Genomic DNA, 24,384 nt, shown 5'->3' with positions numbered 1-24,384 from the left:
GCCAGGGATGTAGCTCAGTGGTTCTGCCACCTGCCTCGCAAGCGCAAGGTCCCAAATTCAATCCCCAGTACCAAAACAAAAAACCAAGAACCCATCCAATCTTTTCCCAGTGTAGTTGTACTCTGTTTAGCAATCCTCCAAGCCAACTCTTGGTTGGCATTAACTCCACGTAAGTGTTTTAAGAAAATAACTAAATTAAGAGGAATATATTTAATATAATTTAAGATTCTAATAGTTACAAAAACTCCTTTTCCTCTACCTCTGGATATTGTGAATATGTTGACTCAGGCTGAATGCAAAGTCTGAAAGTTTTCTAATACAGGGGGTCAGATAAACCAGCTTTCAAACTAGTTTGTTAGATATTGCCAAATTTCCCTCCAAAATGGTTATAACAGTTTGCATTTCCACCAGCAATATATGAGAGCATCTGACCAACTCCCCATATAGAGCCTAGCTATGGTTTGGGCTGGTTTGTCCTCAGCAAAACTCGTGTTGAAATTTAGTTGCCAAGGTCACGGTGTTGAGAGGTGGAGGGGACTTTTAGAGGTATGTGATTCATGGGGCTCCACCACAAGTGGATTAGTTCCCACAAGAGTGGATTAGTTACCATGGCAGCGGGTTGTTACAAAACCTCTGGCCCACTCTGGCCCCTCCTCTCCTTCACACATACCTGCTTGCCCTTCCACTTTCCTCCATGAGTTACAGCAGCACAAATCCCCAGGAGCCAGGCAGTTGCTGGTGCCACACTCTTGGACTTCGCAGCCCCCAGAATCATGAGCCAAAATAAACACTTTTCCTGTATGAATTGCCCAGGGACATTGTTATAGCAACAGAAAACTGGACTAAGACAGGGCTCTTTTTCTCAATAAATAACAACTTTTTAATCCTTTCACTCACATGTGAATAACCACAAAAGCCTGGCTGGCATTCTAGTACCACTAAATCTAAGAGCTAATTGCTAATCATGTGAACCACAATGGCAACAACTGCACACACCCAGCAGTGACCATAATTATATCCTTTTGCAGCTGACAGAACTCCAGGGAGAAGCAGATTGTAAAATCTTGGAAAGTTTCCCTGTTAGAATACACTCAACTCCATTATATAAGTAAACTGTAGCTCTCATAAATCCTATATTCCTTGCATTGACCTTTGACCTAGATCAAGTATCCAGTAAAGGACTGTACCTTTTTAAACAGTAAGTTATAAAATAATGGATGGGGTAGTGGATAACTCTGCTTAGGAAAGAGCTGATTACTTCAGTAGTAAAGGCAATGGAAATGAATGGTTCCCTTATCTTTTTCCTATGATACTCCCATTGTGAGTATAAAAGGAAAAACAAGCATTCTTAGTGGTTCTAGATTTACCTCCCGCCATTTTTTTCAAAAAGCTGTATGTGTTTTATAACCCTATCAGAATCCACTTGCTCCAACTTCTCAGAGCAAAAAAAAAAAAACCAAAACAACAAAAACAAACAAAAAACAAGAATGAAAAAGAACCCACAAGCTCAAGAGGGAGAGTGTTTTTATCCTTATATAGATTAGACTTTGTCTTCTTAAAATTAAAAATCAACTCTCACATGGCTAGGTATATTTTCTGGGGAGACTAAGCTGACTTTCCCAAGTTGGCCTGGGGATACAGGAAGTAGCAGGACTCAGAAGCACCAAGCAGGACTCAGAAGAAAAGCTATAAGGACCACCAAACTCCCACCAGCAGATGAGGGGCCTCAACACAACCAGTTACTCACATGTCGAGGGACCCCCAAGGAGGCATCCAGTGGATGGCTGCTTCCCATCAGGGGTCGGACTAGGGCTCATGCAACTTCACACCCTTCTGTATCACCTAAGATTGATACAAACAGCATGGACTTCTTTCATTAGCTAACTAAAATGTACTGATAAAGATGTAAAAAATTGTTTTATTTAGTTATGTGTGTAGCTCTGCACCATGCACCTCTCTGATAGTTTGGAAAATTAGCAATGAATTTAGCTTTTAGCCATATTGGTCAGTCAAATTCATGATGGAACAGTATGGCTAAAGGTGATGGTTATTAAAGCTGAGCAAAAAATACATGATGATTTGTAAGACTGTTCTTTGTTTCGGATGTCTTAATTTTTTATTAATTAAAAGTTAAATTCATGACTAAAGCTAAACTCCAAAAAGCACTATATGACTATGACTCTCAAAGACAATTTGTGCATTATTGATATCTTCAAAAGTTAGTGTACAGTGCATGAAATACACAGATGGGCTAAGACTCTCTTCCTATTGCCTTCAGTAGCCTAAGATACTGCAGGGTGGTATGTAATCACTAATCAAGGCAAAATAAGTTGGATAGTGTAATTAAGGTTTTTTAAAATCATTTTTGTTAAGCTAATGTTAAAAATGACATTAAAATGTGGTTTTTAACCCAAAACTAAGCAATCAATTCTTTTAAATAACATTTCTTATACACAGTGGACCCTTGACTTTCGAACGCAATCAGTTCCCAAGGGCCAGTTGTAACTAGTCAATACAGCTGAGATCTGGATGTTTACCTGGGTACTCACTAAAGATAACAAGGGGCAGATGAATCTTCCATTAACCTAATTAACCCAAGTAGTTCTATGTCAGGCTGGTCGTAACTTGAGGGTCCACTGTATTTAGCATTGCTTTGGACCTTCTGACTCACACAAAAACAAAAAGTGAAAATGAGAGGTATAACTACAGGGAACAAAAGATGAGAGAGGCATCACTATTTGTAGGTGACGGCCATCCGGCATTTTTTAACAAGTATTTATTGGGAAGCTGCGTGTTAGAAAAAAACATGGGGATGTAGGGTGAGTCTCGGGTGGAAGAGCGTGTTGTAGTTCCACTCCCAGAACCACAAAGGAAAGAAAGAGAAGAAAATCAACTGGAAAAGTATTAAATTAGTGATATTTCCATAAACTAGCAGGTTATAAAATAAGGAAACCAAAACCAATACCATAATACTCCAGCATCAACCAGTGAGAAGACACACATAGTAAGAAAAAAGATTACATTCACAATAGAAAAAGAAAAGAAAAACCACACAAGTTGCTAAGGAATAACGTTTGCAAAGAATGTGTGGGACCTACATGACAAGAGCAAGAAAACTTCATTGAGAAACATTAAATATTTGAGATATATTTCCAGAAAGACAAAAAGTTTTTTAACCTTAAAAATAAAAATTCTTCCCAAATTACAGTCTTAATACAATTCCATTCAAAGTTACAATAAGTTTATGGAGATGAAGGGTATTAACAAAACAATTACAAAGTTTGTTTGAAAGAATTAAAAAGGAGGGCCAGGGATTTAGCTCAGTGGTTCCACTGCCTGCCTTGCAAGCCAAGGTCCTGAGAGTTCGATCCCTGGTACCAAAAGAAAAAAAAAAAGAATTAAAAAGGCTAGAAGAGTAAAAACTTTTTAAATGACTGATAAAAAGGAGAATTTCTCCTAGAAGATGACTGAAGATACTATGTAGCAATAGGAATTTCTCTGGCAGATATTTAAAGATATTATCTGGCAATAATCAAAATATGTGGACCTAATATAAAAATAAAAGAACAAAACAAGACCTGGAAACATTATAAATTCCCAAATAATGTGTAAAGAAGGAGGAATCATCAATTTAAAAGGAATATTTTATAATGTTACTGAGAGAATTCAGTCTCACTTCATATATCAGGCAAAATATATATGCATCAGAAATTTAAAGTTAAATGTAAAAAATCAACTCGAAGGTACCAGAAGAAAATTGATGATTATTTACTCATTCTCTACATAAGGAAAAATGTAAAAGCAATAGAAGAAATCATAAAATACAATATCTATAAATTTTACTACAGTTTTGTTGTTTGTTTTGAGACAGGGTCTCACTATGCAGCCCAGGCTGGCCTCACACTTGTGATCCTCCTGCCCCAGCCTCCCAAGGGTGAGGTTATAGGCTTACACTACTAGGCTTGGCTCATATATAAGATTTTAAATCTTTATATATTCAAAGGCTGAGGATATAGCTCAGTAGCAGAGCATTTGCCTACCACGTGCATGGTTCAGTCCCCAGCCCTGCCAAAGAACAAAAAAGCATCAAAATCAAAATTATTAAGTAAATTTCAAACTGTAAAAAAGTACCTGCTATAAAACTAACAAAGACAATATTTTTACCACAGAAAAAATTGCCACCCCAAAATCTTTGTTCATGAACAAATCACAATGCAAAAATTAAAACAGCTAGTAAACATATTAAAAATTAGTACTGTATTCAGGCATGGCGACACAAGCCTGTAATTCTAGCACTGAAGGAGGCTAAGCAGGAGGATCACAAGTTTGAGTCCTGTGTGGACAACTTAGTGAGGCCTTGTCTCAGAACAAAAAATAAAAGGACTAGGGCTGGGGATTTAGTTCAGTGGTTCTGCCACTTGCCTCGCAAGAGCAAGGATCGGAGTTCGATCCCTAGTACCAAAACAATAAACAAATAAAAGGACTAGGGGTGGAGCTCAGTAGTAGAGCAGTCTTGGATTCAATCTCTAGCACCTGCCCCTGTTGTGGCAAATCGGGAGTCGAAATGATCTTCCAGAGACCAGCAGAGTTGGGTAAAGTAAGAAAGAAGCTTATTGCCAGGCAATCGTCAGTCTCAGGAAACAAGTCCGTATAGACTGACCTTGAGTTAAGACAGTTTCTCCCTTTTAGATCTTAGCGTAGCCTACAGGGTAGCTTGAGTTGCAGTTATACAGAATGTATATAGCGAGGACGTGGCAAAGCAGCAAGAGAATTTTCCATGGTTTTAAGGTTGGGTGCTTACATAAACAGGCTGCCCCACAAGAGGGGGAAGGCCCACCCAGAGTTTCCAAGCAGGGACAAGTTTCAAACAGGGTTTTAGCACAGAGTTCATTAACAAATATTTTACAATAATTATCCATTCCAAGTTATGTGGCAGTTTTCTCCACTTCACCCCCTGACTGAAAAAATTAGGACCGTTTACTAGTAATTTTTAAAAATGCAATTAAATGAATAATATACCACTTTTATCTATTAAATGAGCAAAATTTAAAACAATAAAAAAGGCATCACCAAAGAGTGAACGACATCACGGGTATTGTACCATGCACATAACAGGCATTATCTTAAAAGAATCCAACAAGTTCTACCATTATTTCAATTTAACACATAAGGAAATGAAGGACAAATGCTTAAGAAGAGATTAGCTAAGGACAGGACCTGCTATACACTGTTGAGGGATTTCTACCATGGTTTAAGTTTCCCTGAAGGTAATTCAGCCATAACATATTTTAAAATTTAATAGACACATACTCATTGCTCCAATAACATTTTCTAGAACTTTATTTTTAAAGACCAATATAAAATGTGTGAAATATATGCAAAATTTTCAAGCAAAGATACTCCCTGTATTATTTAAAATAAGATTAATAGTTAAATAATATATGAGCCAGGGATTTAGCTCAGTGGTTCTGCTGCCTGCCCCACATGTACAAGGACCTGAGTTCGATCCCCAGTACCAAAAAAAAAAAAATTATGCTATAAGAAACAACATATGTGACCAACAATCAGGCAATAGTTAAATATAGTACAAAAAATTAGAAAATAATATGTAGCCATTAATATCTTAAGGGAAGTGTTTTATAATATATGAAATTGTTTATAATTTAATTGATTGTATAGTTTTTAAGGGCAAGATACAATTTACATAATTATATGTAATAATATTACAGATTATATCACTTTAACTATGTAAAAATGCCAAAAGAAAAGACTGGAATGACATACACTTAAAGGATAACTGATTATTACTAGGAGATGGAATTAAAGATCTACGTGTTTATATTTTTCTGTATTTTCTAATGATTGTACAATGAGTATGTATAATTTTTTCTGTGCCATTTCTATTTGTGACCACTTTAAAATATTTTAACTGACAGACAGTATGGTATAGTTTGGACACTGCATGTCCCCCAAAGGCCCACGTGTAAAAGGGTTGGTCCCTAGGGTGGCCCTATTGAGAGGTGGTGGAACCTTTAAAAGGTGGGGCCTAGAGGGAGGTCTTTAGGTTATTGGGGTGTGCCCTTAAAGGGAACTGCAGGGCACTGCCTCCTCCCCAAATTTTTGCTTACTCATGAAATGAGTGGTCTCGCTCCACTTTCCACCTTCACCATTATGTGCTGTCTTTCCACAGGCACAGCAAGAAGACTAACAGAACTTAGGCTGGAACCTCCAAACATGGGAACCAAAATAAACCTTTTCTCTTTATAACTTTATTATCTCTGGTGTTTTGTTATGGTAATAAAAAGCTGACTAAGACACAATATAATACATTCTCTGAAGTATACAATTGTACAGTGTTTGTTTGTTTGGAGACAGGCTCTCGCTATGAAGTTCAGGATGGCTTTGAACTCACCATGTAGCTCAGGCTGGCTTTGAACTCACAGTGATCCTCCTGCCTCAGCAAGCATGCACCACCATGCCTAGTGTTTTCTATTCTTATAAAGTATAATTTATCAAAGTTTTCTTTTATGAATCATATATTTGTTGATCTAAACAACTCTGTCCAACCAAGGTTACAAAGATGTTCTGCCATGTTTTCTAACAGTTTTCTAATTAGGTTTTTCATTTTGAGTCCGTGATCACTTTGAGTTAATTTTTGTATATGAAATGAGGTACAGCCTTATACCTTTCTCTATCAAATTGCTTTTGTACCTTAGTAAAAAAATCTATTAGTCATATTTGTGTGGGACTATTCCTGGACTCTCTATGCTGGTCCACTTATCTATAATTCCATTCTTTTGACAACTGCACTCTGTCTTGATTACTTTGCTTTACAGTAAATATTGAACTTTGGTTATGTAAGTCCTCCAAATGTGTTCTCTTTGAAAAAAAAAGTGTTGGCAGCTATTCCTTTTTGCCTATTACAGTTATCTTTTAGCCAATTCTACATTTACATAAAAATGCTTGATAGACTTTCATTGGAATTGTGCTTAACTTAAGATCAATTTAGGAAGAATTGATATTTCAATACTGAGTCTTCTCAACCTTAAACACAGACCATATATTAATTCTATAAACAGAGTTTTTAAAACCTTTATGAAATATCACATAATGATTACTCCTCCTTATTCCTTCTGCTTCTTTTTTAGATCACAGATCTGCAAAGCCACAGAAAATGACCAGGAAATAAGATCTTTCTCTTTAAAATCTAGGTTAGTTTTCCCAAGGCACTGAGGGAGAAAATGCTTGCCCTGTACCTGAAGGGCAGATCAGACTGGAGTGGAATTTTCCTTCTCATTTCTGCACCATATGTCAAGGTCTAAAGAATCATACCCTGAGGGCTTTTTACTCCATTGTTAGCAAAGATCTTTTTGGTTTCTGGATGAATAAATAATCCAATAGATGCAAAAGGGAATGAAAAGTAGAATACAGGTCCAAGAATCAAAGAAGCCCATCTTTCCAGTCTAGGTCCTATTTCAAATTACTTCACCAGTGGAGCAGGAAAAAGAGGAAAGTGAGGCAGGAGAACGGAATCGAAGGGGAAGAAAGGAGCCAGCGCAATGGTGAAGGGAAGGGTCTGGGAGGCCTCTACTTTAAAGTATCAGGAGGGTGCCAGACCACAAACGCCCCATCTTCCAGCTTGGAAAATTCCCCTGCACCCTCCCCACCTCCATCTTCTAGGCACATTATTTTTGAGGCTGGAGAAAAAGACCTGGGTTTCACAACTGAACCAAACAGGTACAAAAGAAAGGGAGGAGCTGTAAAACCCAGAAGCAGAGGGGTTGGGAGACTGGAGGAAGACAAGCCCACTGCTCCTCCCTGGGCGGCCCTGGAGCAGCTCGGGATTCCAAGGCGAGGTGCTGAGAGACCTTGGTTTATGTTTACTCAGTGCCCATCTCCCCGCTGCAGTGAAAGCTCCAAGGGGACATCAGTCGTTCCTCCAAGTCCCCAGCGCATCAGAGGGGCCGCACAGGGGACTGGGGCTACAGCAGTGGAGGCAGCGACCGGGTCTGGCCTTCATGGGGCATCTGGTCTTGGGCAGGGCCCGTGCCAACTCCTCCACACCCCACCTCTGCCACTGGCCCAACACCCTGCTTCCAGAGCTCTCGTGAGTGTGGTTAGGCTCAAGCTGGGGGTTAAACAAGATGAAACAGGCACCAGCATCTTTCCTCTCGGTGACTAAATTCTAGCTTCCTGCGGTACAGAAGACAGGGCCATAATGAATTTAAACTAATCTGATACAAGGTGGAAGAAAAACAAACACATAAACCAAAACCTGGGCTGGACAGGATCAGGGACCGTATAACTAAGTAAACAAAACATCTGCAGTCTGTCTTCTAAGCCAACATGCTCAGGTATTGTGGGACTTGCAGTCTGCCCAGGTGTGTACACTCTGGACTTGAGTCTACCTCACAATAAAAGTCCTTTAAATATAGGGACTCTTTCACACTAAATAAAAGCGCATAGTAGTGTTGTCACCTTGCCATTATATGTATGAGGAAATTGTAACTTTATCAGACTTTTTAAGAAACCTAGGGTACTTAGCATAAAAAGTTCTATTAGGCAGCAGTCCTAAACATGTCTTCCTTAATAAAGCTTTACTGCTCTCTAAGCATTTCATATTTATTATCTCTGCATGTTTAAAAACTACAAAGTAAACTCTCTAGTTTTAGGGCTGGAGATTTAGCTCAGTGGCACCATGCCTGCCTCGAAAGCACAAGGTCCTGAGTTCAATCCCTGGTATCAAAACAACAACAACAACAACAAAAATTCTCTAGCATTAACTGGTAGTTTTTCATTGGAAGAAAGTGATTATTTTTGTATTGTTTTGTTTTTGGTACTGGGGATCGAACTCTGGTCCTTGTGCTTGCAAGGCAGGCAGTGGAACCACTGAGCTAAATCCCTGGCTCTGGAAGAAAGTGATTATTAATAAACCAACATTTCAAGTAAAGTGCAAAATACTTATACTTGTAAATTAATACATTCAGATTTCATTAGGCCTTTCCAAAAAACTCAAAACTTTTAAACTCACTAGTAACACTTCTACCATTTACTAGCTTATACACAACTCTTAACAGGAAATTAAAAGCTCCATAAAAAAGGACTTGCACTTCCAATTAAATTTAATTAAGTCAACAATGTATATAAAGCACAATGTATAATGCTAAACAGGCAAGAAATAAATGATGATGATGATGATAACATCATTTTAAATATCATTTCCATGTCCTCTAGCTTCACCAACCTCTTCTCCGCACAAAAGGATCAGTATGAAGCAGGAGAGAAAGTCAGACACTGTAGGTCTGCCTTCCAGCTTGAAGTCAGTCCTTCTTTCAAGGCAAACCTCAAGGTTTCCCAGTTGTCCAGGGAAGGTCATTGACCTTGGAGGCCTGAGCAGAAAGTAGATGAAACAGAAAGAGCCACAGAATAAAGATTCTCCTCTCTACCTGCCTACATCCTCCCCTTCCATAAAGATCCAGCCTGGGACACACATCTTATTAGAACTTTCTTGAATCACTGCAGCTCACGACTTTGGTGTCCAAACTCTTACACCTCTGCCTGTACTGACAACTGATCAGAGACTGACGTGTGAGTTTCTGGACTGTCCCTTGAGACAGCCATCAGAATGGGCTTCAAACTGTTTCAGTCCACTGCTTCACTAGCCCCCTCGCCAAAGCCCCCAGACCCTCTGCCATGTGGTTGAAAAAGGCATTCTTAGCCTGCTGAGCTGGTGTGAGGAGCCCAGAGTCCCCACTGCTCTCTCCCCACAACAGCCTGGGCTGTGGGCTGGGCCGTGCCTTGCTCATGGTGAGTGCTGTCTAAATTTCTGTTCACAGAGCCAGTGGGATCTCCATGGAGTTCAGCATCTAGATGAGCCACACAGGGGAAGTGGGCCTTGGAATATACACCAAAGAAAGCAGAGGCCACGGAACGCAGGTCAAGGTATCTATTTTGCCAGGGCTGGAGGTGCAGCTCGGTGGTATGCACTTGCCCAGCATGCGGAAGCGCAGGGTTAGATCTATCTCTGCACCACAAAACAACAAAAAAGGGTGGTTGGGCAGCGTTGCTCCTAAAGAAGAAGAGGAAGAGGAGGAGGAAGGAGGCGAGCAAGATGGCAGAGTCGGGGCTCCTGATGGAATTCTAATGAAGAATTGATTGACCAGCACCCTTTTACCGCTTGGAATGAGTTATCAGAAATGGGCATAGTGCTTTTAGATCCAACATGTAACAGATGGATGTTACTCTGTGCTGATTATGTCTTCAAGTCAACACGTTTTTGACTGTGCAGGATCTTTGTCTCTTCCTCCTTGAATTTGGATTGCTGACAAACAAAATAAAAGGACTTCATGTAGTTTTTTATCCACTTTTGAGTCACCATGAGTGCTAGTTTAGGAAAGGAAAAAGACTCTAAAGAGAAAGATCCCAAAGTACCATCACCCAAGGAAAGACTAAAAGAGGCAAAAGCCTCTGGAGGTTTTGGAAAAGAAAGCAAAGAAAAAGAACTGAAAACCAAAGGGAAAGATGCCAAAGATGGAAAGAAGGATTCCAGTGCTGCCCAACCAGGGGTTGCTTTTTCAGTTGACAACACAATCAAACAGCGAAATCCAGCACCTGGAACTAGGAAAAAATCCAGTAATACAGAAGTAACTAAGGAGCTCACCAAATGCCAGGAAGAAAATTCAATGTGTTTGGACTTACCCAAGAGATCTATACACATATTGCCACCATCGATCAAAGAGTCGACTCAATTAACGGAACTTTATTTATACAGTAACAAATTACAGTCCCTCCCAGCAGAGGTGGGCTGTTTAGTAAATCTCATGACACTGGCTCTAAGTGAAAATTCACTTACCAGTTTGCCTGACTCTCTTGATAACTTGAAGAAGCTTCGGATGCTTGATTTACGGCATAATAAACTGAGAGAAATTCTTTCAGTAGTATATAGGCTAGATTCTCTCAGCACTCTCTACCTTTGCTTTAACTGTATAACTACTGTGGAAAAGGACATCAAAAAAACTGTCAAAACAGCATGCTTAGCAACTACCTGCTGAAAATCAAACAACTACCTGCTGAAATTGGTGACTTACATAACCTCATTACGCTGGATGTAGCTCACAATCAACTTGAACACCTCCCAAAGGAGACTGGCAACTGCACACAGATTACCAACCTGGACCTGCAGCACAGTGAACTGCTGGACCTCCCTGATACTGTAGGAAACTTGCTCAGTTTAAGTTGTCTTGGACTGAGATATAATAGACTGTCAGCAATACCCAGATCATTAGCAAAATGTAGTGCACTTGAAGAATTAAATTTAGAGAACGTAACATTTCTACTTTACCAGAGAGTCTTCTATCCAGTCTTGTAAAACTGTATAGTTTGACCTTAGCTAGAAATTTCTTCCAGTTATATCCAGTTGGTGGTTCATCTCAGTTTTCTACCATCTATTCCCTCAACATGGAACACAATTGAATCAATAATATCCCATTTGGAATTTTCCCCAGAGCACAAGTATTAAGTAAGCTGAATATGAAGGGCAATCAGTTAACATCACTTCCTTTGGATTTTGGAACTTGGACCAGTATGGTGGAATTGAATTTAGCTACTAATCAGCTCACAAAGATCCCTGAGGATGTATCTGGTCTAGTTTCCCTTGAAATTCAGTATTATCAAACAATCTTCTAAAGAAACTTCCCCATGGTCTTGGGAACCTTAGGAAATTAAGACAGTTGGATCTAGAGGAGAACAAATTGGAATCCTTGCCAAATGAAACTGCTTATCTTAAGGATTTACAGAAATCAGTCTTGACAAATAACCAGTTGCCCAAGCTTCCCACAGGCATCGGTCACCTCACCAATCTCACACACCTGGGGCTCAGAGAAAATCTGCTGGCTCATCTTCCTGAGGAAATTGGTACACTGGAGAATCTAGAAGAACTGTATTTGAATGACAACCCCAACCAGCATTGTCTTCCCTTTGAGCTCTCTGCAGCAAGCTTTCAATCATGAGTACTGAGAACTGTCCACTCTGTCACCTCCTTGCTTAGACTGTTTCTGGGGAACCTTTTTTTATCATTCAGTTCTTAAAGATGCAGGGTCCATATTGTACCATGATCTGATACAGACCTGCGTGTCCTACACACTGTTCAGGATGAGACGGCTGCTCATATTTCACATCTGTATCTGTGTCTATTTATGTAGATATTGATATATATGGTAGATTCATAAAGACTGCATTATGTGTTTCTGCTAATAGAGGAATCATAGCCATTTAGATTTTTTAAAATTCTGTAAAAAAGGCTTACATACGTTTTCTTTGCTGAATTTGATGGATGTTTGTTGTGTAATCTGATATGCCAGTTTGCTTAAAAAATTGCCAATAAATTATGAATTTGTTAAATTTACAGGACAAAGGTAGTATAGTTAGATATACATTTCTCTTGGAAAAAATAATGGCAAATGAATTTGTTGCAACTTTTCATAAACATTTTCCCCTTACCAATTGTCAGATCTTTATATATGATAGGACCTGAAGGAAGAATGTTTAACTTATTTTTAAATTTAAGATTTAAATTTTATATATTGTTTACAGTCAGAGTAAATCACTGGATTTTTTTGTTTTGATTTGCTCTGTTTTAATTAGTCACAACTAGAGTTTATATCCTGTTAAAGAATTTACATCCATTGATTTAAATATTCAGAAATTTGCTTATTAAAACAACTGCCAAAATGACAATATATAGTGAAAACTCTAAAATTTCTTTAATTTTGCATCTCTGATTGAGTTGTGGAGCAAAATCTGAGGTAAGTCTTTGGATAGGGGTTGGGTATTGAAACCTTTCGTAGTATAAATATGTTTTCTTAAGTTTGCGGGAATAGAAATTTGTAGTAAAAAGGATTTTTTTTTCATTTCTGAAAGTTGAAAATCCACAAAAACAAAATCGGCAAATTAAGTATACATAAACACATTCTATATATGTATACATAATGCTATATAGATATGTATTTATATCATAAACTACAATAGGTAACTTTAAGGATTTTCCTCCCTGTTCTTGTATAATGAAACAAATGTCTTTCTTTGAAAACTGCAATATGTGTACGTTTCGAGGTTACTTAGCTGTGTACTATGGTTTTATATCTTGTCTTGCCTTGCACATCATTCAGTTCTGGAATATGTGTGTCTAAGCACACTATCTTCACGCTGTGCTGTACTGCTGCTGAACTAAATGCACTTTTCCCCATTTGTGGGGCACGGGCTTCAAACAATTCAGTTCAGTACCATTACTTTTAAACTCTTCTTTCCTTTCTTGGTAGTTGGTAATACGGTAATGGAAAAGAGGCATATTGCATAGAAGCCACTGGAAATTCCACGGAAATTATGTAAGATGTGCATATACTATTTGATATATTTCCTTTCTCTTTACTTCCTTTAAGACTAGCAGAATAAGGATGGGGATTTAGCTCAGTGGTTTTGCCTCCTGCTGTGCAAGCACAAGGACCCAAGTTCGATCCCCAGTACCAAAAAAAAAAAGACTAGCAGAATTGTAAATGTGTGCCCCTTATGTAGTGCTCTTACTTTTGGTAGTGTTGGTGTAAGTCATTTTATATTGAGGAGATGGACAGAGCAAGTGCATTCTAGATATCATACAAAAAGCACTTCCACACAGTGAACAACTATTATATATAATATATATATTGCATATTGCTGCTTTTTCTCCCATTTAGTTGGGCATTGTCTTCTAAACAAACCTTTTTTAAAAATTAAGACCATAATATTGAAAGAAATTTGGAGTGTTTTGCTTTTTCTGGAACTCAAATTCAGGACTAGACTTGAGATCAAACCTACATTCTCAATTGGTAATTTTATAAGATGAAACTAAGAAATAGAAGGCAGGTGAAGGTATAAAACCCTAGAATACTTAAATGTGCTGTAAAACTATTGTAGATATCGCTGGATTTTACCAAGTAATATCATTTCTTCTTTTCCATCTACCATGGCTTTTCAGTTAAAATTTTGTTTATAAAAGGAATTTGTTTATTACAGCTCTACAACAACAACAACCAAAGCCAAACAAATAAAACATCCTGCCCATCTTCTTACTCATGATAAAAGTTGAAAGCATAAAGCAAGTGCCTGCCAAGATAGGAGATTTGTTTTGGGGTGACTGTTCAGTCCAATGTGCTCTTCTCTAAAGAGTTTTTCTCTCACCCCAAGACTGAGCCACTGACTGAACCCAGAGCTGACAGGATCAGAAATTCTTGCTTCCTTCGAGCTGGGCCAACCTGTGTCTCAGCGACAGAACGTGAAGTGATTATTTCTGGAGCTGGACTGAGATGTGGGATAGGGTGGCCATCAGCTAAGTGAACAGAGAGCTGAGCTGCAGAGAAAAGCAGAGGAATGGCGCAGGCTGAGGCGGTGAGCAGAGCCCAGGGACCCGGTGACACCAGAGAGAGGGACCATGCACCTTAGGACCTGACTCTGCACCTGCAGAACAGAGAAGTGGGTCTCACTGCATCTCTTCTCCACCCTCCTCTTCCTAGCCTCAGTCTAATGTCTAGTTTTATTTTACTTCTAAGCATGTGCCAGTGTACTAGTTCACATGGATAGCTGGCATCCAGAAAAGATGTGTCTAGAGCCAAAGGAGAAAGTGCTCAGGGATCTTCTCTCTGCTGCGTTTGAGGCGGGGGAGGGGGTTATGTGTGTTTCGTTGTTATTCTTCGGTGTGTGTGTCTGTGTATGTGGTGGGACTTGAACCCAGAGTCTCCTTGATACTCTCTTTGTGTATGCTAGGCAAGTACTGTACCACTGAGCTAAGCCCCCAGCCTCTCTCTGCTGGTATATTTAAATGGCTAAAGTTTAAACATTTAAGCTCCTACTAGGAGCCTCTAGTTTCTTGCTTGGGATCTATACCCTCAGACAGACTGTTAACTCCACAGGGTTTTCCAAGAGCAGACGAAAGCAGAATCCTGGTGTACATGCCAGGATGGGCAGACAGCATAGCGCTCTGGAGGAAAAGCTTAGCAAATCAAATGCCCTGGGCCAACAGACTCCTTCATGAAGACCCCACTGCTGTTACCTTTGCTCTGTGCTTTTTAACCTGTCACCACCAATGGGCAAACCTTGACAGCAGCACACAAGTGCCGAGAGTCAACCACACTTGGGCAGCTGGTTCTACTTCTGAGTTTTGTCCTCGGTGTGGCAAAGCAAAAAGTAGAGGTGTGGCCCAATGATGAGAATTCAAACTCTCCTCCAAAGAAGCCACAGGTTTGTGTCAGGACTGGCCTGTCGCCTTGCCTAACAGACGCCAGGAAGAGGCTCCAGCAGGCAGAAGCATGGAAGCGGCATGGACAGTCCTAGAAAATGCCAAGGCAAAGGACAAAGCCGGGACAGTGACGTGCTTGCATGTGAAGCCCTCTCTGCTCCCTGGCTGCTTCTCAAGCTGATCCTCATCTATAGGTACGAAGCATATGCAGACACTCTTCTAGCAACCCCCGGAGGTGGGCGTTGTTACTCATTTTACATCTAAAGGTTTATTTCATGCTTGGAAGATAGAATACTCTCCTTGATACTCTCCACATTAGAGAAATAATCACCTCCAGAATGAGTATTATTCCAGCATTGATTCTAGGGAACTGATTTAAAGTTATCATTGTCTGTAACCCGGGTAGTTTTCATCATCATGACATTTCAGCTCATATTTGACTGGACCATCCGCCAAAGGCTGGCTTTTCACATCATGAATATAATGAATGGCATTCCCTTAGTCTGTGGAGCATACGAATAAATCCAGCGCCTGACTCACATTACCAGCAAACGTCACCACCTCAGACACCTCAAAAGCACGTGGTATACAAGGGGTGGTCAAAACTACGGTGAACATTAAAAACATTCTTTAAATTTATTGCAGAGAAAGATACATTGCCATTACTCCCCATCAAAACACTCCCCCTTACTTCAAGTGCACTTAGCCCATTGTTCTTGCCCCTTTCTGGACCAGGCGTCTTTCATGAGTGTCTTTCCCATGAATCTAGTGACCGTTAAAAAACAAAACAAAATCTAGTGACTGCTGCCAGCAAGTGCTATCCGACTGAAAGACAGGCTCATAAAAACATGGTACATTCTTAATCACTTTTCATCAGATCTGGCATCATGCAACTTCTGGCTCTTCCCTAAAGTCAAAATGACCACGAAAGGAAAATGTTTTCTATCTTCATCAATTCAGGACACAGAGGCAGCCACAACAGTGCAACTAAATACATTCACAGAAAAGGTCTTCCAGAACTGCTTTAGCGAGTGCCAAGAACAATGGGACGAATGTGTTCAAATCGAGGAAGAGTGTTCTGAAAAGATTAATGGCAATGTGCCTTTTAGTGTAATGAAATTTTCAAAAATTTAAACACACACATTTTCTGATCACAACTCCTACATTACCTATTTCAGTACAGCAATGAATACATTACTAATCAAGACAGCCTTCAAGGTAGTAACTATGGTATAAGGAAAAAACATCCTCTTCATCTCTCAAGGTGTCTACAGCCCAATCCCTGGAAACTGAGAATATATTAGGCTGTAGCCAGAATTAAGTTGCTAATCAGCTGACTTGAAAATAAAGAGATTATTGTGGATTACCCAGGAGGACTCAACGTAATCACAAGGATCTTTAAAAGTAGAAGAGAAAAATAAAAGAAGGAACCAGAGAGATGGCAACACAAGAAAGTTTGGGCTAACATTGCTGGTTCTGTGTGGAAATGGAAGAACAGGACCACAGCTTCCAGAAGCTTCTCCCTTCGAATGTCCAGTGCAGAAAAGAACTCAGCCCTGCTGACACCTTAACTGTGGCCAGGAGAGACCTGTGTCTCTGACTGCAGAACTGTAAGAAACTGAATATGTGTCCTTTTAAATCAGCACATTTGCCACAGCAACAACAGGAAATGAAAATAGCAACCAACAACTCCACCCCTGCCTGAGTGTATGCGCGGATCCTCCCATGAAGAGATACAGCTTATGCTTCCTCCCCTTAAATCCGGGACTGGGCTTGTAGCTACCTGGGCCAACAGAGCCTGGAAGCAGTGACTTAATAGGACTTGAGTCCATCCATCAAGACGTTCTCGGAAAATCTTGGCTTCATGTCTCTTGGAAACCTGGCCTTCTAAGTAAGAATTCCAACAATTCCACTGGTGAAGGGCCACATGGAGAGGCCCCTGAAGACGGGACTGCCGCTCAGTCAGCACAGAGGGTGAGATCACAGGAGAACCCAGGCACCCATCACAGTGCCCTAGCTACAGTTCCAGTTGCCATCTCACTACAACCACTTGATGGAATGTTGAGACATAATTAGAGAACTGTTGACTTAATCCACTAAGTTTGGGGCAGTTGATTACCCAACAATAGGGCACTGAAACAGTATCAGTGACGACAAAAAACTCACAGCATATTATCCATGCTGCGTCCAAAGAATAAATCCAGCTTTAATAAACTTCCCTAAGGAAAAGTAATTTTCACTTCAGGAATCAGCATATGCTTTTTTCTCTGGACTCTGCTGAACAATTTGGGGTGTATCTTCAGATCTGTGAACTATGTATGCCTTTCCATTTATTTATGTCTTCCTTAATTTCTTTCAGCAGTGATTTGTAGTTCTTAAGAGTATATATTTTGGGCTTCTTTTATTAAAATCATTCTTATTTTATTCTCTTGATTTTATTGTAAATTGTTTAAAAATATCATTTTCCACTTGTTTATTACTAGTTTTTAGAAATAGTTGATTTTTGTATGTTGATCTTATATCTGGCAACATCATAGAATCATTATTGTTTCTAATTTTTTTTTTTTTTTTTGGTACCGGGGATCGAACTCGGGTCCTCACGCTTGTGCAGCAGGCAGCGAAACCACTGAGCTAAATCCCGGGCCATGTTTCTGATTTTTTTAAAGAAAAATCCTTAGGATTTTCTATATACAAGATCATGCTATAAAAACAGATAGCTTTACTTCTTCCTTTCCAGTGAGGATCCCTTTTGTTTCATTTTCTCTCAACTCCTCAGGGTAGAACCTGTAGCATAATATTGGGTATCAGTGGTAAGGGTGGACATCCTTGTCTTCTTATTCTTGATGGTAAGGGAAAAATATTCAGCCATTCCAGATTAGCTATGATGTTACTTCCAAGTTTTCACAGATATCTTTTATCAGGTTGAGGAAATTCCCTTCTATTTCTAGTTTGTTCTTTGGCTATTGTTTTTGTTGTTTTAATCAAAAAGGTTGTTGAATTCTTTTTTTTCCCTTTTTATGTTTTTAATAAATTAAAAAGTAACAGTACAAATGCTGAGATTAGTATTTAAAAAGGATCCAAATTTTTCAAGGAATGAATTTTATAAACAATTTTGTAATGAAAGGGAAATAGCATCTTGATACATAAAAAGTTTTAAGGTTTTAAAATTTTAAGAGCAGTAAAATGTTAACATTAAATTCTTTCCAATAGGGGCCAGGGATTTAGCTCAGTGGTTTTGCCACCTGCTGCGCAAGCGCAACGACTCGAGTTCAATCCCTGGTACCAAAAAAAAAAAATTTTTTTTCCAATGTTCAAACAAAAATCAACTTGTATAATCTCTGTAGTAAAATGGTACAGGTCTTGGCCACTTGGAAAATGTTAAAAACTTCTGAAACTTGAGTGATAGAGGCAGCACATAAAAACTTCATGAATCTTTTTTCCCAAAAGGAATACTTTCAGTAAAACATTTTACTATTTTATGAGTATGCATTGATATTTTTGTTCTTCCTGAAAAAGCAAATTTACATTAATACTGTAATTTTCCATGTAAAAATACACACATACAGATATTTCACCTACAGATACTTAACTTCCTGAGTAACCAGTCATACATCAAACATAATTTAGTAAAAACTTTCTAAAATTTTAGCATATGTAGATTTATATTTGTACAGGATAAAGCTACAAAGAGCATCTCACAGAACTTATACTTAAATTCTCTAAATTAACCAAAATGATTTATCCTCTAACAACCAACAACTTTCTGAAACTTAAAAAAACAAACCACTCAAAAATTGTATTTTCTAATTTATTAACGAAATACAGATAGCCATCTGATTAGCTGATAGCTATCAATATGGACTTCCTATTATATACACCAAAACTGGATTCACTTAGCATGTAATTTCTTGCAGTACAAAAATTAAAATATTTGCTTTATAATACAACCATCTATGAGGTCTGATCAAAGTATATGAGAATGTTTAGATTTTTTAAATTTGTTACAGTAAAAGACACAATGCCATTATGGCATTATAGAGATGTGTCTTTTACTATAAATTTTTTTTTCAAAATCTCAACACTATTTTTTAAAATCATGTCTGCTATACAATCCACCCTTCTGAAGCTGTCTAGATGATTAGGAACTTTGGCAATTTCTTTTGCCTAAAATCCTTTCCTCTTCATAAAGCCCTGAGGTGAAAGGTCATTAATGAAATAAGACTGGAACCACAATTCTTCTCATTTCTGTATTAAACTGCAGCTGTACTTTTTAAAAAAACAAATGTGGCAACTGGAAAAGCTCCTCTGTACAGTTTTTCAAAATATTTTCAGCTCAATTTAGTGTAAAGAGCCTAAAAGGGCCCTATAAAACAATGTCCTTTCAATATTTGCTAGTGTCGAGATGAGCGCCATTTTCCATCTCCACTACTGTCCCTTCTGTTATTATAATCATGGCTCCAGCCAGCACGATTCCTATCTTTGTAGAGGAAATCTTCTCTGCTTCCTCTGTAACGGTGGTCAGACCCATGATCAGTGTAACTCTGTTCTCGGCTATAATGTCTATCTGCTGGGTAGGGATGAGAATTCTGCCTGACTTTACACTGTGATGGTGGTGTACTCTGGCACCACTGGGAGCTTGAAGACTGGTTAAAAGTATGATTATGTGACTGAACCGATGGTGAAGATCCTGATTGATCCACATGTGGAGAACCAAATTTCCCACCATATGACACCCATCTTAAAACACTGTTCATCACTGCTTGTCTCTGATAATTTTCAGGAGAAGAGCATGATCTCTGAATTATCTGTGGTGATGGTGTCATGTTATCTCCAGTCCTTTCATATCTGCTAGGAGATGTGGAGGTAGGGCTTGAATTTCCAACATGATGCTGGGGGTATGATAAACTGACATCCTGTGAGGCATGACTACTTCCTGATCTAAACTGAATTTTGATGGGCCTTCCAAAAAGTTTGATTCCATTAAGTAGATTCATTGTATAAGGAACAGATACTTCATGTTTAAAATTCACAAACGCAAATTGCTTCGGTTTACCATCCTTATCTTTTGGAATTTTCACCTTTATTACTGGCCCAGCCTGGTGGAACAGCTCGAAAAGCAGCTCCTTGGTCACTTTAGTTTCAAGGTTGCCCACAAAGAGCTGAATTCTTTTAAATGATTTTTCTGCCTCTACTGAGGGTATTTATGTGGGCTTTGTCCTTCATCCTTTTAATATAGTATATTATATCAATTGATTTGTTTTTGGATGTTAAATTAACCTTGCATTACCGCTTGATCATGGTGCATAATCTTTTTTATATGTCGCTAGATTTGTTGCTAGAATTATGCTGATGCTTTTTGTGTCTATGTAAGAAATGTTGGCCTGTACTCTTCTTGCTTGTGCCTTTTTGTCCAGCTTTAATATTAGGGTAATGTCTAAGATGAGGTGGTAACTATTTCCACCTCTTCTAATTTTGGGGGGGAAGAGTTTGTGAAGAATTGCTATTAATTCTTTAAATATTTGGTAGAATTCACCAGTAAAGTCATCTGGTTCTGAACTTTTTTTTTTTGTAAGAAGGATTTTTAAAAATTATTACTATTACTAATTCATTGATTTACTACAGGTCCACTCAGATTTTCTATTTCTTCTTGAGTCAGGGTCTTGGTGCACTTTCTGCTGCTATGACTGGATACCACAGACTGGGTAGTTTATAAACAACAGTAGTTTTCTGGCTCACAGTTCCGGAGGCTGGGAAGTCCAGGATTGAGGGGTCACACCTGGTGAGGGCCTTCCTGTTTCATCATCCCAAGGCAGATGACAAAGAGGGTGAGAAAAAGCAAGAAATCAAAATGCAGCCTCAAGTCCTTTCATAATCAGCATTAATCCACTCATGATGGTGGGGTCCTCATGACGTAAACATCTCCCATTGGACCCCATCCTTGAAACTGCTGCCATGGAGATTAAGTTTCTAGCACGTTTTTGAGGGGATACATTCAAACTATGGTACCTCCTCAGTGTCAATTCCTTCATTTGTAAAATGGGGATAAAAATACATCCCACCTACTTCAGAGATTTACGAGATTAAACATGAGGATAAGACACAATGTTGTAAAGCACACAAGTGGCTAGAGACCACTAGATGTTCTTAAGGAGCAGAAACTACAGCAACCATGTGTGTGTCCTTCACAGAGCTGGAAGGAAAGAGGAAAGAAGATGGGCAAGAACACACGACTGCCTGGGCTGCATAGGCAGCCTGGTTTAGCCAAGGGCACAGCCTACTGGAGCTTCAAGAATATCCTATGTCCAAAAAAATGGGTGGAGGGGCTCAGTAATCATCCAGATTGCCAGGCTATGAGGGTAGTCCCAGTTACTCAGGAGGCTGAGGCAGGTGGATCATTTGAGTCCAAGTGTTTGAGACCAGCCTGAAAAATATTTCGAGACCCTCCTCTCAAAAAGATTTTTTAAAAACTCCTCCAGGTCAATTCCTTGTTTAACAGAAGGTGGGCTTCACTCTGAGAGATGCCCAGTGACCCGTCCAAGATCTTGTGGCAGAGGAGCCAGTGAAATGATTAATAACTGAAATAGCTGTACTGTCACAGTTGAGACAGTATTGTAAAATGTATCTTACCTATTTTCACAAATTGCCTTTGAACTGTGTGAGGAAGTATTACAATTCCTATTTTTCCACTTAGGGTGAAGTCACTTGTCCAAGGAAGCTCACAATCCAGATGGTCATTATGCCCAGCTACGACCATTTCCCTCCACCACATTTTCATGCCCACGCCAGGACAATCATGCACCACATGATGATAGATTGGTCAGTAACAGGCTGCACACACAGTAGTGCTCTCATCAGATTACATTTCCTAGGGACTTCGGAGCCTTCTTAGTTGGTTAGTTTGGGGACTGTATGATGTTCCCACAATGAAAAATCACAAAACAGCACATGTGACAAACTGTGTCTCCATTGTCAAGCAGTGGTGCGTGACTTTACTTAGCACACTCACTTCAGCATTCAACCGATTGCAACGTTCCGTTTATTAGGAGGATTTTCTTATTTTACCTTGCCTTCAGCAATATTTCACATTCCATCTTCCCTGAGAGGATTCTCCTCATCTTTTGTCTGTAAACTTCAGTGTCCTCACTTGGCACCAGAATTTTTAAAGCTCAGTTATCAAACACAGACTTCTCATCCAGATCATCTTTACAAAGTGTGTGTCCACATCATATTATGTAAATGTGCATCATCGTTGCACCGAACACAGTGGACTGGGACAGTCAAAGCACAAAGGTGGCTCCCTCATCAAAGAAAACCTTAACATGTAAGAACCAAAACAACAGTTTCAACAAATGCATAGAAAACGAAGGCAAACACTTCCTGGTTTTATCAATAAAACCAGATTTGTGTTCAAGGACGAGTCTCAGAGTGAAGTCAGCAACAGAAAAAATGATCCAGATAACTGCAGTCACCCACAGTCACAAGTTCTGAACCTGTGTGCGCCTCTGTCCTGTGGGGAGCCCAGGGGTGGGGGTGGAGGTGGAAAACACTAAGGAGAATTCATGGGTGGCTCTCTCAGTGTCTGTCTCTTTTCTTTAGTAGAAGGGCCTGTCCCCCCATCACGACCTGTAATTCAGGAGCAAGGAATGCGAGTTCTGCTCCACTGGCACAGTTAGCAGGTTTGTTAATAACCCTTTTAAACTCATGCAGGAGGCTTGGACGTGCTTGGTCTCCCCACAGAGGTGCAGAGGTTCACCCGCGGGGTGGCCACTCCTCTGGGCGGAATGCTATCTGGCAGGGGCCAGAGGCGCGGCCCGCAGGCCTATAGGTGGCCTGCGCGTCCCTTACTTTCTCACGCACAGGCCTGCAGCGATTTCACGGCAGTTCCCCTTGGAAGCGCCGGCATCTGCTTCCCCACATGGGGTCCCTACTTTCTCACTACCCAGGTGCCCCAGCACGACTCCCCGCAACAGCTCCGTACCTCCGCTCAGGGCTCAACAGACTTGGCAACCACTTGGTGAAGGCACCTGCGGGCCCCCAGGGCCGCGCCCCAAGCCTTCGGGCCTCCGGGCCCCCACCCGAGGCCCGGAAGCCGAAGCCCCAGAACCTCGAGGGGGCCCTGGCGGCTTTCGGGGGAGCCAGAGACCGTGACCCCGCCCTCCACCAGTGTCACGCAACGGGGAGAGCAGCTCGCTTACCGACATGCGTGATCGCCGTGGCCAGCCGCCGGGTGAGCTCCTGGGTGGCCATTTCTTCTTTTAACCAAAATAGCATTTCACCGAAAGCCCACCACCTGCGCACTAAACGAAGCCAAACGAAACCGTGTCTCCCGCTGGCTCGGAAGCCGTGTCACAGGTTATCTGCTCCGAGGGTGCCCTGCGCGCATCCGCCCCCTCGCTCTCTCCAGGCACAAAACAGTGCCACTCGCAGCCCCGGGCAAATCTCCGGCACGCCGGGCACCCCCGCCGGGGCTTATTCAGGGACCAAGTCCGGAGCCTTTCCAACGGCTGCGCCTTGCATGGGGGCCAGGGAACCGAACGCCCCGCTCTCCCCGCAGGGCGCGCCGCGTTCCTGGACCTGGGTCCCGGCCGGCGGTCCTGCGGCGAGTCGGGCGCAGAGGCTCCGGGGCCGCAGGGACCGGGGCAGGGAGACTCAGCGGCCAGGCTCCTCGGCGCCGCCCACCCCACGCCCCGGGCCGCGGGTGGCGCAGGCTCTTCGGGAGGCAGGCGCAGGCGGCCGGCGGCGCTCGGAGATCGCCAGCCGCGCTCCTCCCGCCTCGGCCCCTCCTTCGTCCCCGCCCAGCGTCTGCGAAGAAGCCGGGAGGTCGGGCACAGAAAGAGGCGCTACCGTCCGGCCGAGAGGATGCCTGGGCCAGGGAGGCCCTGCCGCCCGCCCTTTCTCCTGCCTCAGGCGCCTGTTGCGCAGGAGCGGGCGGGGGAAGCGTGTCTGTCCCAAAAGAGGTGGTGTCACCCAGCTGTCAGCCCTCACCGGGCACAACTGCACCCTGAGCCGAGGCTGGACACGCACGCGCCACTCAGGGCCCCGCCGCTCTGTCCTTTTCCTTTGTCAGATGTGTTTCCATGTGGAAAGGCTCTGCCAGTCTCCATGCCAGCTTTTCTCAT

The 24,384-nt window shown here is 41.0% G+C and overlaps 1 protein-coding gene and 2 pseudogenes across 4 annotated transcripts in view; 1 reads left to right on the top strand and 2 right to left on the bottom strand.

Annotated features, from left to right (window-relative positions):
- The window catches only part of LOC147825434 (RNA-binding protein 7 pseudogene), a 30,241-nt pseudogene extending 9,185 nt beyond the window's left edge, over positions 1-21,056 (bottom strand). The window contains exon 1 of the transcript XR_015441062.1: positions 17,049-21,056. The product of XR_015441062.1 is annotated as an RNA-binding protein 7 pseudogene (transcript). The remainder of the gene's footprint in view (positions 1-17,048) is intronic.
- The window catches only part of Mcf2l2 (MCF.2 cell line derived transforming sequence-like 2), a 237,566-nt gene extending 213,401 nt beyond the window's left edge, over positions 1-24,165 (bottom strand). For 2 of the 3 annotated variants that reach the window (XM_004834923.3, XM_021256429.2), the window contains exon 1: positions 23,461-24,165. In XM_004834923.3, coding sequence (XP_004834980.2) covers positions 23,461-23,536 — 76 coding nt within the window. In that variant the 5' untranslated portion in view covers positions 23,537-24,165. Of the gene's footprint in view, positions 1-23,243; positions 23,399-23,460 lie in introns of those variants that run through there. The other variant, XM_004834925.4, reaches the window with a different exon arrangement.
- On the top strand, positions 10,893-12,258 carry LOC106007757 (leucine-rich repeat protein SHOC-2 pseudogene; annotated as a pseudogene).
- Positions 24,166-24,384: the final 219 nt, after the last annotated feature.

The sequence above is a fragment of the Heterocephalus glaber genome, unplaced genomic scaffold (genome assembly GCF_053883595.1).
Source record: "Heterocephalus glaber isolate CG9 unplaced genomic scaffold, H.glaber_assembly_v1.0 deba00001504, whole genome shotgun sequence".
NCBI classification, from domain to species: domain Eukaryota; kingdom Metazoa; phylum Chordata; class Mammalia; order Rodentia; family Bathyergidae; genus Heterocephalus; species Heterocephalus glaber.
This window is presented reverse-complemented; position numbering and strand designations above follow the sequence as displayed.